Here is a 15,930-nt window from a genome sequence, read left to right on the forward strand (position 1 = left end):
GTAAGGCTCGGGCAGCCTGGAGCACCTGTCTGAGCGCGCTCCCAGCTCCCAGCGCCCAGCGCCTGCGTGTTGTTTCTCTCTAATCTCTCAGCTCTGAGCCAGCGCCCCTGCTTCCTGTGTGAGGGCGGGCTGCTCCTCCTCCCACACACACACGCACACGCACACGCACACGCGCTCACCTGGAAATGGAACATGTCAAATGGCAGTGTAAATAAAAGGCTGTTTTCTTTGTACGGGGCGAGGAAGCCTGTGGGCAGTACATAATAAAGTGCTGAGGATAAGTTGCCAAACATCGCAGTGTATAGAGGCAACCCTTCAGCGGGGGCTTTGTCAGTGTTTCCGGAAAAAAAAAAGATTTAGCATTTGGACGAATCTCACTACAAATTAATTTCGCACCAGGAAACTCCTTAAACAGTGCGGTATGCCTGTACCGGTCTCCACAGCCTGTGCTGTTGCTAAGTAACAGTTTGACGGCGGTTCTGCTGTGACGCTTCCTCTGAGCGCAGACGTACGGTATTAGCAAATGTGCACTCAGCAAAAGCCGTCGGATTTAAAAGCGAAGGACCAGAGCTCTGCGGAAATGAAGCGGTGCGTTCGCTTATGGTCACAGAAAGGCCACCGTGTCTGTTACAGGTCTGCTTAATTCAAAGGAACGTTGCACTGCCTTAACCCATTCACGTGGAGTAGAGTAGCTTCTGTAAAGCTGAGAGGGAGCGATTGCAGGGACGACTATCGGTATATAAGTAAAGAGATCCCGAGCCTCGTTCAGGGGAAGGTTTAACAGAGCTGGTCAAACCAGATGAGTGTCCTCACCCCACCAGTCTCTCTCACTGTAAACACTTAGCCTACACTAGCATAGCAGCTCAACAATGACCATCTGGCTAACTGTATACCAATAAAGCTGGGTAGGAAGGTGCGAGGTGTTCTTCTTTCCCCCTCTGTGTGTGTGTTTCTGCGTGCGTGCGTGCGGACGGACGAGCAGCGGCCGATTCGCGCGCGCGGGGGGCTGCCTCAGCGAAGCGCCGGGCTCCGTGCCTGCCTGCGTTAATGTTTCAGCTGCGTATCGATTTTCCTGGCTGGCTTTTCTTTTCTCTTTTTCCCTCTTTTTTTGTGCGCGGGCGGATTTGTGCGCCCCGGCCCCTGGCGAGCGCGCGCTCAGACTGTTTGATTAAAGCTGAATTGGCTGGGCCGGCGACGGGGGCCAGGAGCCATTTGGCTCTCCATTTGTACAGGCTGAGCCCTCTCCGACATGTTCTTTTGTTCGCATTCAAGCGCCTGCCACCCAGGCAGCCACCGACACACTGATCCTAATACCCCCGGCATTCAGCGCGCTCCGCTGCCTAATCCCGCCACAGGCGCGGCGGCCGGAGGGTAAAACCCGGCATGGACTTCACTCCGCCTCCCCTCCCATCACCAGGGCCAGCTAGCCCGTCGCTAGTGTGCACTAGCCCGTCGCTAGTGTGTGCTGGCCTGTCGCTAGTGTGCGCTAGCCCGTCGCTAGTGTGCACTAGCCCGTCGCTACTGTGTGCTAGCCCATCACTAGTGTGCGCTGGCCCGTCGCTAGTGTGTGCTGGCCTGTCGCTAGTGTGCGCTAGCCCGTCGCTAGTGTGCGCCAGCCTGTCACTAGTGTGCACTAGCCCGTCGCTAGTCTACGCTAGCCCGTTGCCAGGGCAGCGCGTGGACCCCCCCAGCCTGCATCTGTCCTGCGCTTTACCCCCTGTCTCTTAAAGCGGTCGCTATGAGAGGACCTGGGGCTTGACCCCGCTTATTGGGGGAGGTCTGGCTGTGGGGTGCGTGTCCACGGTTCGGTCTGAAAGGCCTGCTGGATTTATGGTTTTTATTAGATAAGATTGGCTTACTTTGATGTTCTGTTGAATTTTCTTCTCTCTGCATGCTTTGCCAACATCCCCCCCCCCCCCAAAAAAAATTTAAATTTCTTTACAACCTAATCTTACCAGCTTGTAGAGCTGAGGGGCGTGCAGTCATTTCCCAAGAAGCAAAGCAGCGATTGCTCCTGGAACAGTGCTGTCTGGGGGCTCGCTGCCGGAGATGGAGAAGTCCCGATGCCAGTCACATAAATAATTACTTGGCTGATACAGCTGCGTTTTAACTAAGTATTTCTGAACCAGCTTCCTTTTTACTGTGAACTGCTGGCAGGATATGATGTACGTTTATGGGAATGCAGTTAAGAGCAATTTTTATTGTTATAAATTGAATGAAACACGCGCGAGCTAACAGCTGTTTTACACTCATCTGCTCTGTACATCGCCACGGTAACCCGCTCGCTGTTGTTTAAGTCCTGCTTGGCTCTGGATGCGTAGGTTTGGCACAGCTCAGCTCAGACGGCTGAAGCCCTGTGGAAACAGTGACACGAGCAGCTATTTCTGTTCCCTGCCCCTGGTGTGTTTGACAGTGTTTTTTTCCCCTGCGCTGTTTTCGCCCATGCCCCTGGAGTGTTTGACTGTGACTGACTGTGTTTTCCCCTCTGTGCTGCTCTGTGTCTGTGCCCCCTGGTGTTTGACTGTGTTTTCCCCTCTGTGCTGCTCTGTGTCTGTGCCCCTGGTGCTTGACTGTGTTTTCCCCCCCTGTGCTGTTTTCGCAGGGCGAGCTGATCACCTTCTACTACTACTGGAAGAAGACGCCCGAGGCGGCCAGCTCCCGCGCTCACCGCCGTCACCGCCGGCAACCCGTCTTCCGTCGAATCAAGACCCGCACCGCCTCCACCCCCGTCAACACCCCGTCCCGGCCCCCCTCCAGCGAGTTCCGTGAGTGCGCCTTCCTTTCAGGCCAAATACCCTCCCCCCCCCGAACACAATAACAGAGCTACGGGTAGCTCACCGGCCTGCTCCAAACAGCAAAAGGCCCTTTATTTAAAATGAACTGTGGGAAGGCATCGAGGCTAGTTAGCGTCTGGCTAATGCTGCGCTAACGGCTGCAGGGAAGCCCAGGGAGGGGGGGCCCAGGGAGGGGGGGTCGGGGGAGGGGGGGCACAGCTGGCAGGGTCCCCCCCCCACGCCTGTGGGCTCCTGGCAGGGGCAGGTGTGTGTGAAGGGTGCTCCATCAGCACAGCAGCTGTTCTGCTCCGGTGCCGTATGGACCGACGGGAGAGGGTGGAGTTCACTGTGGGGCGAGGGCGCGTGCTTGTGGTCACAGTCATTCATCATCGAGCTGGATGCTGGAGGGACGGTAAACACCCTGCTAACAAGATGGAGCCTTGTAAATTAGGAGAGGGGGGAAAAAAGCAAGCGAACGTTTTGGGCAGATGTGTGTGTGTGTGTGTGTCACATCTGCTTGAAAGCTGTTGCTGAAGCAGAAACTGTAAACTGGGGAGTTGAGGCTGTTTAATCTCTTTTGGACCAGCGGTTATGTTTTTTGAGGGAAGGGGTGTTATTGGCAGGGTGCGGATCGCAGACTCCGGAGTGAAGTTAACCCTTTCCTTCCCGCTCGTCTCGCAGTGGACCTGAGCTCGGCCAGCGAGGATGACTTCGACAGCGAGGACAGCGAGCAGGAGCTGAAGGGCTACGCCTGCCGCCACTGCTTCAGCACCAGTAAGCTCTGCTAACTCCGCCTCCTCCGCGCGTCCCAACGTCCCTGCGGGTCCTACCGTCTCCCCTGAAGGACCTGTGCGCCCGTTTACTGGTCTCTGCTAGCGCACGCAGATGTCAATGCTAGCTGCATCTAACTTGGCTGTCATATTTTCCACCACAAACCCCCAACTGTTACCTTGGATGTATTGAGTGGAGGAAGGCCTTTAAAAGCCTGGTTTAGGGTCGCCGCTCTGTGCTTCTGACTGCTAGCGGGCTAGCAGCACAACTGCATACTTTTTTGAAATAGAACTATTACGATTCACGTCTGTAGCCAAGGAAATAATTGGCAAAAGTTACACGTGTTTTCCGAGTGAGTAGGGATGCATGTGGATGACTTCCAGCTCTCGCCATATGCCTTGCACGTGTGTGTGTGTGTGTGTGTGCGCGTGCGTGTGCTTGTGTGTGTGCGTGTGCATAGGAGTGTGTGTAGGGGTGTGTGTGTGTGTGTGTGTGCATGTTTTTGTGTGTGCGTGTGCATAGGAGTGTGCGTGTGTGTGTGTGTGCTTGTTTTTGTGCGCGCGTGTTGTTTGCGTGTCTGGTGCGCATGTGCTCAGTGGGGCGGGGCCGTACACTGGCCCTCTTGTCCCCCGCCCCCCCGCCCCCCCCCGGCTCTGCTGACACAAGCGTCTCTTTCAGACTCTAAGGACTGGCACCACGGGGGCCGGGAGAACATCCTGCTGTGCACCGACTGCCGGATCCACTTCAAGAAGTACGGAGAGCTGCCGCCCATCGACAAGCCCGTCGACCCCCCGCCGTTCATGTTCAAACCCGTCAAAGAGGAAGAGGATGGGCCCGGAGGGAAGCATAGCATGAGGACCCGCCGCAACAGAGCCTCGGTACGCCCCGCCCCGCCCCGCCCCACTCTGCTCGGCCCCGCCCACACGGCGGCGGCCTGCTCCGGCGCTCGCCGTCACGAGGCACACGATCGAAACCTACTGTAGCGAGTTTGGGCTGCGAGTTTTTCGGGGAAGTTTCAGTGATTTTCACAGGCGCGACGCGGGCAGGCAGGCGTTCAGTCAGGGAGGTAGCTCGCTTCGCAGGATATTTATACACCATAATGAATTTCTCAGGATGTCGGCGCAAACGCGTTTATTTAATTGCTTTCCGTCCTTAAGCAACCAGTAGTTTTTAAATGCTGCCGCAAGTAGCGCGAACGGAATCGATACCGTAATGAGAGTTCGCACTCTGTTAGTCAAGGATGCGCAACTTTATTAATGCAGGAAGTGGTTTATTATCGCAGCTGAGGGAATGTGTTGTTTGTGCGCTGCGGAGATAATGTCGGGCTTAGCTCGGGTTCTCATTACATCTGCTGTGGGCGCGTGGTTTAATATCACCTCATTAGTACTTATTTCATGATTACTTTTCAGCAGTAAAAAAAGCGCTGTTCTCGGTAAACATCGTTACGCGTTTTAGATGAAACGAGGAGCTGAAACGCTTCCAGTCAGCCACCCAAAAGCCAGCTTTGCGTGCCCGTGTTGGTGAATGTTGGAGTTTCTTTGGCTGCTGTCGGTGGCGGGGGATCCGTGCCTGCGCGCTGCTCTCCTGCCTAACGCGCGTGCGCTCCTGCCTAACGCGCGTGCGCATGAAGCGCTGCGATCGTGTGCCGAGCGTGGGCTCGCCGGGGGTTTCCTCCTTCGCTCACGGCCCTTGTTTTGGTGGTGGCGGCGTCTTCTCGGTGCAGATGTCGACTCTGAGAAGCGGGCGGAAGAAGCAGACGGCCAGCCCCGATGGCCGCGCGTCGCCCGGCAACGAGGACCTGCGCTCCAGCGGCCGCACCTCCCCCAGCGCGGCCAGCACCTCCAGCACAGACAGCAAGGCCGAGCCGCTGAAGAAGCCCAGCAAGGTGCGTGCGCTACATGCGTTTATGCATGCCTGCATCCGTACATACATACTGTACATACCATACACACGTACTACACATACATACTGTACATACATACTGTACATACCATACACACGTACTACACATACATACACACACATACATACATGCATGCACACTACACATACATAAACACACATACATGCATGCACGTCTACATACATATACTGTACATACCTATACACACATACATACTGTACATACCTATACACACATACATACTGTACATACCTATACACACATACATACTGTACATACCTATACACACATACATACTGTACATACCTATACACACGTACATACATACTGTACATAGCTATACACACTTACATACATACTGTACATGCCTATACACACTTACATACATACTGTACATACATGCATGCATACTTGCATACTGTACATTCATGCTTACATGCATACTTACATACTGTACATACATGCTGTACATGCCTGCACACGTACATACATACTGTACATACATACATGGATACGTGTGCATACATACTGTACGTACATGCTGTACATGCCTACACACATGCATGCATACTTATATACTGTGCATACATACTGTACATACAGACATACATATCAAAACACATACATACATTCCGTGCATACATATGTTCACTCCATACATTCTATATATGCAGACATGTTTATACTTACTGTACATACCAGACATACGCACATACATACATATACAGTTAAATGCAAAAGCACTGGGACAGTACTCTATTTTTGTTGTTTTGGTTGTGTAATCCAATACACTAGATTTGAAATAAAACAAGGAATGTTAATTAGCAGACTGTCTGCTTTAATTTGATGGTATTTACGTCCATATTGAGTGTGATCCCTGTAGAAATTGCAGCCCTTTTTTTAGTCCCCCAAAAATGGTCACTGTGCCAGTACTTTTGCCCACACACACACGCGCACACACTCAGTGAGTCATTGAGATTCCAGGATGTGTCACAGACTAAGATGTCTCCTTGAGCTACCGCTGCACTCGCTCCTCCCAATGTCACGGCAGGTGCGTGCTAGCCTAGCGTCTGTCATCAGCGAGAGAGATGCCTCTCTTCCCCACGGCACGCTCTGTCTGACAGCACTGCATGGCCTGTCGTGTGTGAGACCACTAGCATTAGTGCACCAGAGGAGCACACACAGCAGGTGCTACAGCAGTGACGCGTGGCAAAATGAGCTATTGCAAATCTACTATGGAAAGGTTAGAGAAAAGGCATATGGACACTTTCTCTAAGGTCAGTGACTAGTGAATGTGAGAGAATCGCATGTTTGGTGGGTTGGCCAGAACTGAGTAATATCTCTCGCGTAGGTGCGGCATTAGGGGAAAAGCAATCTGCAGCGTCCCCTGAATGCTGGTTCAATATCTCAGCTGTGCCTCAGCCAATGAAAATCACGATCTTCTGCATTTTAGTGGCACGTAGTGCAGATTCCCAAACGCTTCCCTCAGGGCTGCCCCCGGGTTATTGAGCTCCCAGGCCTTTCAGGCACGTTCACATTTGGGAGGGTCCTGGGGGCACACGCCGCTGTCCCAGTAAAGCCTTCTGAAAGGGCGGTCTTCCTGTTCGCAGAAGATCAAAGAGGAGGTTCCCTCGCCCATGAAGAGCGGCAAACGGCAGCGGGAGAAAGGAACCTCAGACACCGAGGAGCCGGAGAGGAGCTCGGCCAAGAAATCCAAGACTCAGGTGAGGGTCCCGCCAGGACGCCGTAGCACTGCATTCTGGGAAATCCAACAGGCAGAGAGGCTTTTTATTGGACGTGTAGATGGTTTTCTTTGCCACCTCCACCCCTGTGTCATGTTTTGTTGGGCGTTTGTGAATGCGGGATTGACGGGTTTTTTGTCTGGCCGTCCCAGGAGCTGAGCAGGCCGGGTTCGCCCTCGGAGGGCGAGGGCGAGGGCGAGAGCTCGGACAGCCGCAGCGTGAACGACGAGGGCAGCAGCGACCCCAAAGACATCGACCAGGACAACCGCAGCTCCTCCCCCAGCATCCCCAGCCCCCGCGACAACGAGAGCGACTCGGACTCCTCCGCCCAGCACCCCGCCGGGGCCCCCGCCCAGGCCTCCGCCCCCCCGGCCCCGCCCGCCCCGCCCGTCCAGGTCTCCCCCTCCGTACCCCCGACCGCCATGCCGCCGCAGCTGCCCCAGCCCTCGCCCCTGTCACTCATCCAGCCAGGCCCCTCCCTCCACCCTCAGAGGCTCCCCTCCCCCGACTCGCCCCTGCAGGGCCTGACTCAGGCTCCGCCCCTGTGCCCGCCCGGCGCACAGACAATCCCGCTGCAGCCCCTCCTGCACCCGCTGGCAGGCCCCTCCCACCTGCCCCACCCCCTGCCTCCTCAGCCCTTCTCCATGCCCTCCCAATCTCAGGTGGCTCCGCCCTCTGTGCTGCCGGGCCCGCCCCCCACCCCGGGGCTGTCCCTCCCCCAGGCCTCCCCCCACACGCCCACCTCCCAGCCGCCATCTTCCTCACAGGGGCCTCCTCAGCCCCCCCGGGAGCAGCCGCTGCCCCCCGCGCCCCTGTCCATGCCCCACATCAAACCCCCCCCGACCACGCCCATCCCGCACATGCCCAACCCGCCGTCTCACAAGCACCCCCCGCACCTCTCGGCCCCGCCCTTCCCACAGATGCCCTCCAACCTGCCCCCGCCCCCCGCGCTCAAACCGCTCAGCTCGCTCTCCACGCACCACCCGCCCTCCGCCCACCCGCCCCCCCTCCAGCTCATGCCCCAGGGGCAGCAGCTGCAGCCCCCGCCCGCCCAGCCCCCCGTGCTCACCCAATCCCAGAACCTCCCGGCCACGTCCAGCCACCCGCCCCCGCCCTGCCCCTCCATCTCCTCTCAGACGCCCTTCCCCTCGCACCCCTTCATCCCCGGCGGGGCGCCCGTGCTGCCCCCCTCCTCTGCTGCCCCCGCCTCCTCCGCCTCCCTCCCCGGCCTGCAGGCGCCGCCCCCGTCCATCTCCACGCCCCTGCCCGCCTCCGTCAGCACCTCCACCGGAGTCCCGCCCGTTCACATTAAGGAGGAGCCGCTGGACGAGTCGGAGGTGCCCGAGAGCCCGCCCCCTCCGCCGCGGAGCCCCTCCCCCGAGCCCACGGTGGTCAACACGCCCAGCCACGCCAGCCAATCAGCAAGGTAGGCGCGGCCTCCGCCCCTCTGGGCTGGGGGTGTCTGTATTATTTCGCACTCTGTGTGCGTCCCTGTCTAAGGACTGTAAGTGGAGCCTTTCTGTGCTGTTGAGCTGGTAATGGTGTGGCCGCCATTGAATTGGGTCCTCAGTTTCCCCCTCCCTCTCCTGAGGCGCGTGCCTGTGGCTCTGACACAGCGTTTTTACCTTCATCTCCAGCGTCTCTGTAAATAATGGGACATGGGACTCCGCTGGGCTTTGCTAGATTAACGCCGCTCATAATGGAACCCGCCATCTTGAGCGTTTGTGGGTTTGGATCTGAAAGCGGGGAGGGAGGAGGGGGTGGGTTAAAAAACAAAAGGTGCCATTTTGGGTGATGGCGTCTGCGGCGCACACGCAGGGAGCAGACGGGGATGTGCCTTGCGAAGCAGACCTGCGAGTCCTGGGGGAGGCGTAATGCAGGCGATTAATTAAGACGTTTCCTCGGCGACCGGCGGCTCCATCAGAGGGAGAGCGTTCCGTCGGCTCCGCTGTGCCGCTGGCTGCTAAGTGCTGCCGAGGCCGGTAATGAATAGCAATGAGTGTAGCTGTTAATGCACAGTGCGAGAGCCTGAGTCGCCAACCATCCAATAACAAGACTTCTGATTGGTTTAGCTGCCTGTGATGAGGATAACTCCACTCCAAGAGCGAGTGGCAGGAAGCAAGTGATACTTGAAGTTGAAATGAAAGGAGTTCTTTTGAACTCTTTTGGGAGTCAAAATTCTTTTGAGTGAGGGTATATGTTTCGTTTTTGTTGCTGTGGAAAAAATATAGATCATCCATTGGGAGTTGGTAACTTCATTAAAGTTCATGATATGCCAGGCAAAAAGTCTTTGTGCAAGCACTTTTAATAAGGTGAATTACCTGAGTTGCATGCTAGGGTAGCTTCATGAGTGAACTCCTCAGGCTATTGATTTTTATTGTAATGTGCCCTAACGCTGATTACTAATGCACCGCTCTTGCTGATCCACTGCAGGTTCTGCAAGCACTTGGACCGCGGCTACAACTCGTGCGCTAGGACGGACCTGTACTTCACCCCCCTGCCCGGCTCCAAGCTGGCCAAGAAACGGGAGGAGGCCGTGGAGAGGGCCAAGAGAGAGGCCGAGCAGAAGGCCCGGGAGGAGAAGGAGAAAGAGAGGGAGAAGGAGAAGGAGCGAGAAAGGGAGCGGGAGAGAGAGAGGGAGGCTGACAGGGCTGCTGTAAGTGCACTTCATACGGTTCAGGGATATTATCAGTACACTGATCTACCCTTGAGTGTGTGAGATCACAAATATGTGATTACAGTGTTCTCAGCTAAACATTCTAATGCTGATGTAACAATCACTACTGTAATCGAAAGTGATGGAGGTCTAGAACTCTGACTCTTTAAAGGGTTAAAATGTAACTAAAGGTAACCAGATCAATCACTGAATGTAGACTAGTAGAGTCTTACTGTGTTCATACACACTCAAACACACTTGGCCTCTGATGTATTTGTGTAGCTTGTATGATAATCAGCACAGATCATGTTTCGCCCGTTGTGAGCACACGTGTGTTGACGCTGCGTTCTAATCTCCCGGCAGAAAGCCAGCTCGTCTCACGACGGCCGGATGGGCGAGCCCACCATGGCAGGCCCCGCCCACATGCGGCCGTCCTTCGAGCCGCCCACCACCATCGCGGCGGTGCCCCCCTACATCGGGCCGGACACGCCCGCCCTGCGCACCCTCAGCGAGTACGCCCGCCCCCACGTCATGTCCCCGACCAATCGGAACCACCCGTTCTTCGTCTCGCTGCCGGCCGACCCGCTGCTGGCCTATCACATGCCGGGGCTGTACAACGGCGACCCGGGCATGCGGGAGCGGGAGCTGCGCGAACGCGAGATGAGGGAGCGGGAGATCCGCGAGCGGGAGCTGCGAGAGAGGATGAAGCCCGGGTTCGAGGTCAAGCCGCCCGAGCTGGAGGGCCTGCACCCGGGCGCCAACCCCATGGAGCACTTCGCCCGGCACGGCGCCCTCACGCTGCCCCACATGGCGGGGCACCACCCCTTCGCCGCCTTCCACCCGGGCCTCAACCCGCTGGAGCGGGAGCGGCTGGCGCTGGCCGGGCCCCAGCTCCGCCCCGACATGACCTACCCCGAGCGGCTGGCCGCCGAGCGCCTCCACGCCGAGAGGATGGCGTCCGTCGCCAACGACCCCATCGCCCGGCTGCAGATGTTCAACGTGACGCCGCACCACCACCAGCACTCCCACATACACTCGCACCTCCACCTGCACCAGCAGGACCCGCTGCACCAAGGTGAGGGAGCCCCTCTCACCTCCGACCCCTGACCCCTGACCCCGCTCTCCTAGCTCAGAGAGTGGGGCTGTTTCTCACTGCTCTAGATCACGGGGGTCAGACCCCCCTCCTGGAGGGCTGCAGAGTCTGCTGCTTTTCACTGTGTTTCAGCACCACTGATTAATGGAATTCATTGATTGGCTAAGTAGTCCACGCATCTTTGTTCTTAAGGCCTTGATTGGCTGCTGACTGTAAGGAAACCACAAGTACCTGCAGACACTGCGGCCCTCCAGGACATTAGTCTGACACACCTGCTCAGTGTATATTGATTTGTTTTCAAATATCATTAACTGTTATGGTGCATACTGGACTTTTTTTTTTTAGAGATTTAATTAAGCTTTTAATTCAGACTCATTAAAAAGCATTTTCGATCCTTCAGAATTATGAGCTACAGTACTCATCTGATAAAAGTGACTGGCTATGTAACAGCCATCATCAGTAATGAATGAAATGACTATTTATTCTCTCCACGTACTGTATTTAATAGTACATATATGTATGCATACATATAAGTGTTCTCATGCATGTATGTTTTCAGAGTTAAATGAGTATGTTTAAGAGTTAAATGAACATGTTGTAAGAGTTAAATGAGTATGTTTTAAGAGTTGATCTGTATGTGAAAGTGTAAATGTTTGTGTCTGAATCTGACTTCCTAACGCTGACACACAGCAGGTGGTGAATGCCTTGTGTGTCCCCCAGGTTCTGGGGCCCACCCGCTGGTGGACCCGCTCGTAGCCGGACCGCACCTGGCCCGGTTCCCCTACCCGCCCGGCAGCATCCCCAACCCCCTGCTCGGCCAGCCGCCCCACGAGCACGAGATGCTCCGGCACCCTGTGTTCGGTGAGCGCCCCCCTCCCCCACCCCGCACGTGTCATCCCACCCTGAGTGCCCTGTGTTCAGCCCCCCACCCCCCACCCCCCATCCCACCGGCTCCATGCCGGAGCCTTTAGAGTCCCCGTGTTAAAGGCGGTGCGGTGATGAGTGCTGTTTTTAGCCCGCCGCTCGGCTCAAAGGTGTGCTGTGTTCCCCGCGCTGCGCTGGTCGATGTGGGCGGGGCGAGACCGTCTGGTCTCCGGTTTTGGGGAGAGTGTGTGTGTGTGAACCCCCCCGGTGCCCGTGTGTTGCAGGCACGCCGTACCCGCGGGACCTCCCCGGCGCGCTCCCGCCCCCCATGTCGGCGGCGCACCAGCTGCAGGCCATGCACGCGCAGTCGGCCGAGCTGCAGAGACTCGCCATGGAGCAGCAGTGGCTGCACGGACACCACCACATGCACGGGGGCCCGCTGCCCGGACAGGAGGACTACTACAGGTAGGTCCCATCAGGCACCGCGGGAGGGTGGGAGGGCCCAAACTGACAAGGCTGTGTGGTCAGCCTGTGCCAGGGGCAGAGCTAAAGGGCCAGGGGTGGAGATAATAGGGCAGGGGCGGAGCTAAGGGGCCAGGGGTGGGGCTAAAGGGATAGGGGCGGAGCTAAGGGGGTGTTAGCGGGTCCAGGGGGTCCCTGATAGGTGGAGTGTGTATGTGTGCAGGCGCATGCAGGGCAGACCTTTCTCATGTTTTTTCACTGCACAAATACTTTCTAGATCCGCCCCTGGCCAGCGGTACAAACCTGCTTGATTATTGCCTTATGCATGGCGAGAAAACACAACTGACTTTCTGAATCCTCTTTCTCTCATTAATTCACTCACTGGTTATTCTAAGGCCACTAGTTTATTCTAAATGGGATTGACGGGTTAATGTTAATGTCATGGCAGTTAATTTTAAATTTGAATATTCTTCTGTCAGCCGTCTGAAGAAAGAGAGCGACAAGCAGCTGTAGCCCGAGGAGCTCGTCTGGCAGAGCGGCGGCGGAGTGGGCGGGGCCTCTGAGACTGGACGCCTGTGAGGAACTCTACGCTGCTCTCAGAACACTTTAAACTAAGACAAAACGAGTGACTGGAGAGGATCTTCTGAAGATTTTTAATTTTTTGTTTGTCTCCACCACCCAACATACCCCAACCTCCCCGCCCGCCCCCTTTCCGGATTCTGTACTTTTCTATTTTGAGAGAAATGGAAATCATTTGACACATAGCGTACGCGTAGTGCCCGGAGGACATCTTCAGACTGATCATGACTCCCCTTGCATGGCGAACTCTGAAACATGTCCCTGCATTTCTTTTTTTTTTTTGTAGGTTCTAGAAAAACGAGTCACTTTGTCACTGTGCTTAAATACATAAAAGGAGAGAGAGCAGTTCAATGTATCCAAAATCTTTAAAGTGCTATCTGAAAGTCTAGTTATTTTAATACAGTGTAGGAAGTTTTCATAATTTTAAAGAAAGCTAAAAAAAAAATCTGCAGCATGGCTTTGAGTCTGTAAATAATATATTATTATTATTATTATTATTATTATTAGGTGTGGATTCCTAACCAAGGCGTCAGACCTTCAACATTATAGTTCTAAAGCATTATCCCTTTATTTCAAAGGGGAGCACAATGGCATTATTTGAGCAGGAAATGTTTTTTTTTTTTTTTAATGGTCAGCAGCATCACAGGGGGGTTGTGGGATGACTGGTACAGTATATCTCATCCACACGGCCCACTGAAGCGACGTCTCAGAACAGGTCTCTCCCGTGATGCCTGGAGACCCCCTCAGTCAGGATTGGTCGGCTGTCCCGTGCCTGTCACACGCCCCACGGTTACGCCTCTGCTCGTTCAGTTCTCATCTGTTCTCAGTCGGTTTTTCGAAAGGAGCGTCTTTGCCCCCTAAGATGTGGCGTTGGGCACCGGGGGGGCCCCACACTTGGACCCCGAGGGCCCCAGCCCTTAGAGAGACAAACTGCACTGTAAGGGCTCAGATAAGGGATCCAGGGGTGGGGTGGGGTGGGGAGGGGGGCTGTCAGTAGATGTGTGTCCACACTTACTCTTCAAGTATCAAGGCTCTGGGCTGAATAAGCAAATGCACTTTTAAACCTTGGTAATTACCCATAAAAATTATCCCCCCCCCCCAATCAAAAGCTGAAGGTAAAATGTGTAGGGAAAGTGTGATATTTATTGAAGCAAATAAAGGGCAATATCATGAGTGCAACTGTGTGGAATGGGGGATATAAAAATCTGATCCAGTATTTCCTGACAATGGGACCCTGCAGATGAAATTTGCATTGGATTCATGTTTATACATTTAGTTTTTTCTTTTTTAAACAAAGGGTGTAACTTAGTGCTAATGGGGAAAAAGGCACTTGCTCATTGTACTTCATCTCTTCTGTTGCTGACTCCAGTAAGAGGGCTTTTCCACAACCTGGATCCAATATTTCAGTTGGTACCATGTTCACTGTGATGCGAGAGGTGCACCCGGACGAGGTGGAGGGGGCGGGGCCTCCTACTCAGTAGGTGGGCGGGGTCACGGGGGTGGAGCCTAACCGACTGTGTGGCCACTCCCAGCCCACAGCGTAGTAGGCTGTACATTTGCCATTGTAGACTGTTATTTTTCCAGGCGTCTTCTGTCGTTGGACGGTTATGTCGGACCTGTCAGACCATGTATGATGAATTTGTGATTCATGGCTGTCCCCCCCCCCCCCCCCCTCCCCCCACCTTCTGTACGCATCCGTTTGTATGCATCTTCCACAAATACACTGTTGCTGTAGAAGAAGAATGCCACTTCCGGAGGACGTGAGCTTTAGCTGGGTTTTCCCTACGTGTAAGGTCTGCTTAAAGTGACACCAAGCTGGTTTTACTCTGAGCCATGGTTTACCGTGAAGAGCCCATGGTTCTGACCCGACCAGCTTCCTGTTAACGGTAGCATTATTTGCCCCGCCCCCCCTCAACCACCCGCCAATTTTAAATCCTGAATTTTATTCCTTCATTTTCCTGTCTCTTTGTTCGGTACCATGTATTAGAATTTTTTTTTCCTTTTAAAAACGTTTTATTTTTACTTTTTTTGTGTATCAAACCTATGATGTTAAGTGTTGTCAATGGTTTAGCTTCTTGTTTCAAAGCAGCAATAGCAGAATGTAAATTCAGACTGCTAAAAATTTATATATACCGGTATCTTGAAGCTTATTGTATATATTAGTAGTTTGCCATGGGATGACACAATGTAAACAAATAGTAGAGATAATTAAGAAAAGGTGTGAGTCCTGTGTTTTCTCTCCATTTGAGTATTTTGTAATTTTTTTGAAAAATTTGTGGAGTTAAAATAAACTTAAGTTACACCACAGAACACAAATGGGGGGGGGTCTGTTTTCACTTGCCTGCCATGAAATGGGTTATCTCTCTCTCTCTCTCTCCCTTTCTTTCCCCCTCTCTCTCTCTCCCATCTCTCTCTCTCTCTCCCCCCCCTCTCTCTCTCTCTCTCTGGAGTTACCCCAGCGTGATGATGCTTGCAGATGGCAGAGTGCTGTAGAGAGACTGTAGAGCGAGTAGACGGTGCTCTTTCTGAAGCACTCAGCCCACAGCCCTGGCGCGACTGTTTTACATGCTAATGACCCGCTCAGTACTGCTGGAGTAAAGGTGGCTAAAGGAAGGTGCGTTTCACTCACTGGCAACTGCTGCCTGTCTGTGGGCACCTGGTCGGTATTAGGGAGGAATTAATGCAGCTGCTCCTTGATGAAGTCTGGCTGACTCAAGTTCATGTACCCCAGGCAGGGTGGAGCCGGCCCTGGCCCCGCCCTTGCGGCCCTGGCCCCGCCCCTGCAGACTGCCGGTCACAGTCAGACGCTGACATAGGCGGCCCGGCTCGGCCACGCCCTGTGACTCTCTCTCTCTCTCTCTCTCAGCATTGTTCGGTTGTGCTGACGATGTGCATGTTTGAATAAGCGCTGCTGTGGAGCCGAAATGGCTGCTGCATTCACTGCCTGGGCACGCCATGCCGGTTCTGTCACATTCAAGTGGATTCAATTCACTTTCATTTATTTATACCAGGGTTTTTTTTATTGTTAGAGGCACTGTCATAAAGCCGCTTTACTGAAGCAGGAAATCGGAAAATTAGGGAGAACA

General features: G+C 54.4%; 1 protein-coding gene across 8 annotated transcripts in view; it reads left to right on the forward strand.

Annotated features, from left to right (window-relative positions):
• The window catches only part of rerea (arginine-glutamic acid dipeptide (RE) repeats a), a 190,812-nt gene extending 175,658 nt beyond the window's left edge, over positions 1–15,154 (forward strand). For 5 of the 8 annotated variants that reach the window (XM_035387349.1, XM_035387350.1, XM_035387351.1 and 2 more), the window contains 11 exons: positions 2,603–2,765; positions 3,456–3,548; positions 4,224–4,423; positions 5,269–5,430; positions 7,059–7,172; positions 7,343–8,616; positions 9,624–9,846; positions 10,210–10,921; positions 11,633–11,800; positions 12,088–12,268; positions 12,745–15,154. In XM_035387349.1, the coding sequence (XP_035243240.1) occupies positions 2,603–2,765; positions 3,456–3,548; positions 4,224–4,423; positions 5,269–5,430; positions 7,059–7,172; positions 7,343–8,616; positions 9,624–9,846; positions 10,210–10,921; positions 11,633–11,800; positions 12,088–12,268; positions 12,745–12,778 (3,324 nt within the window). In that variant the 3' untranslated portion in view covers positions 12,779–15,154. The remainder of the gene's footprint in view (positions 1–2,602; positions 2,766–3,455; positions 3,549–4,223; positions 4,424–5,268; positions 5,431–7,058; positions 7,173–7,342; positions 8,617–9,623; positions 9,847–10,209; positions 10,922–11,632; positions 11,801–12,087; positions 12,269–12,744) is intronic. The other 3 variants (XM_035387353.1, XM_035387356.1, XM_035387352.1) reach the window with 2 other exon arrangements.
• The last annotated feature ends 776 nt before the right edge of the window (positions 15,155–15,930 follow it).

The sequence above is a fragment of the Anguilla anguilla genome, chromosome 13 (assembly GCF_013347855.1).
Source record: "Anguilla anguilla isolate fAngAng1 chromosome 13, fAngAng1.pri, whole genome shotgun sequence".
Taxonomy (NCBI): domain Eukaryota; kingdom Metazoa; phylum Chordata; class Actinopteri; order Anguilliformes; family Anguillidae; genus Anguilla; species Anguilla anguilla.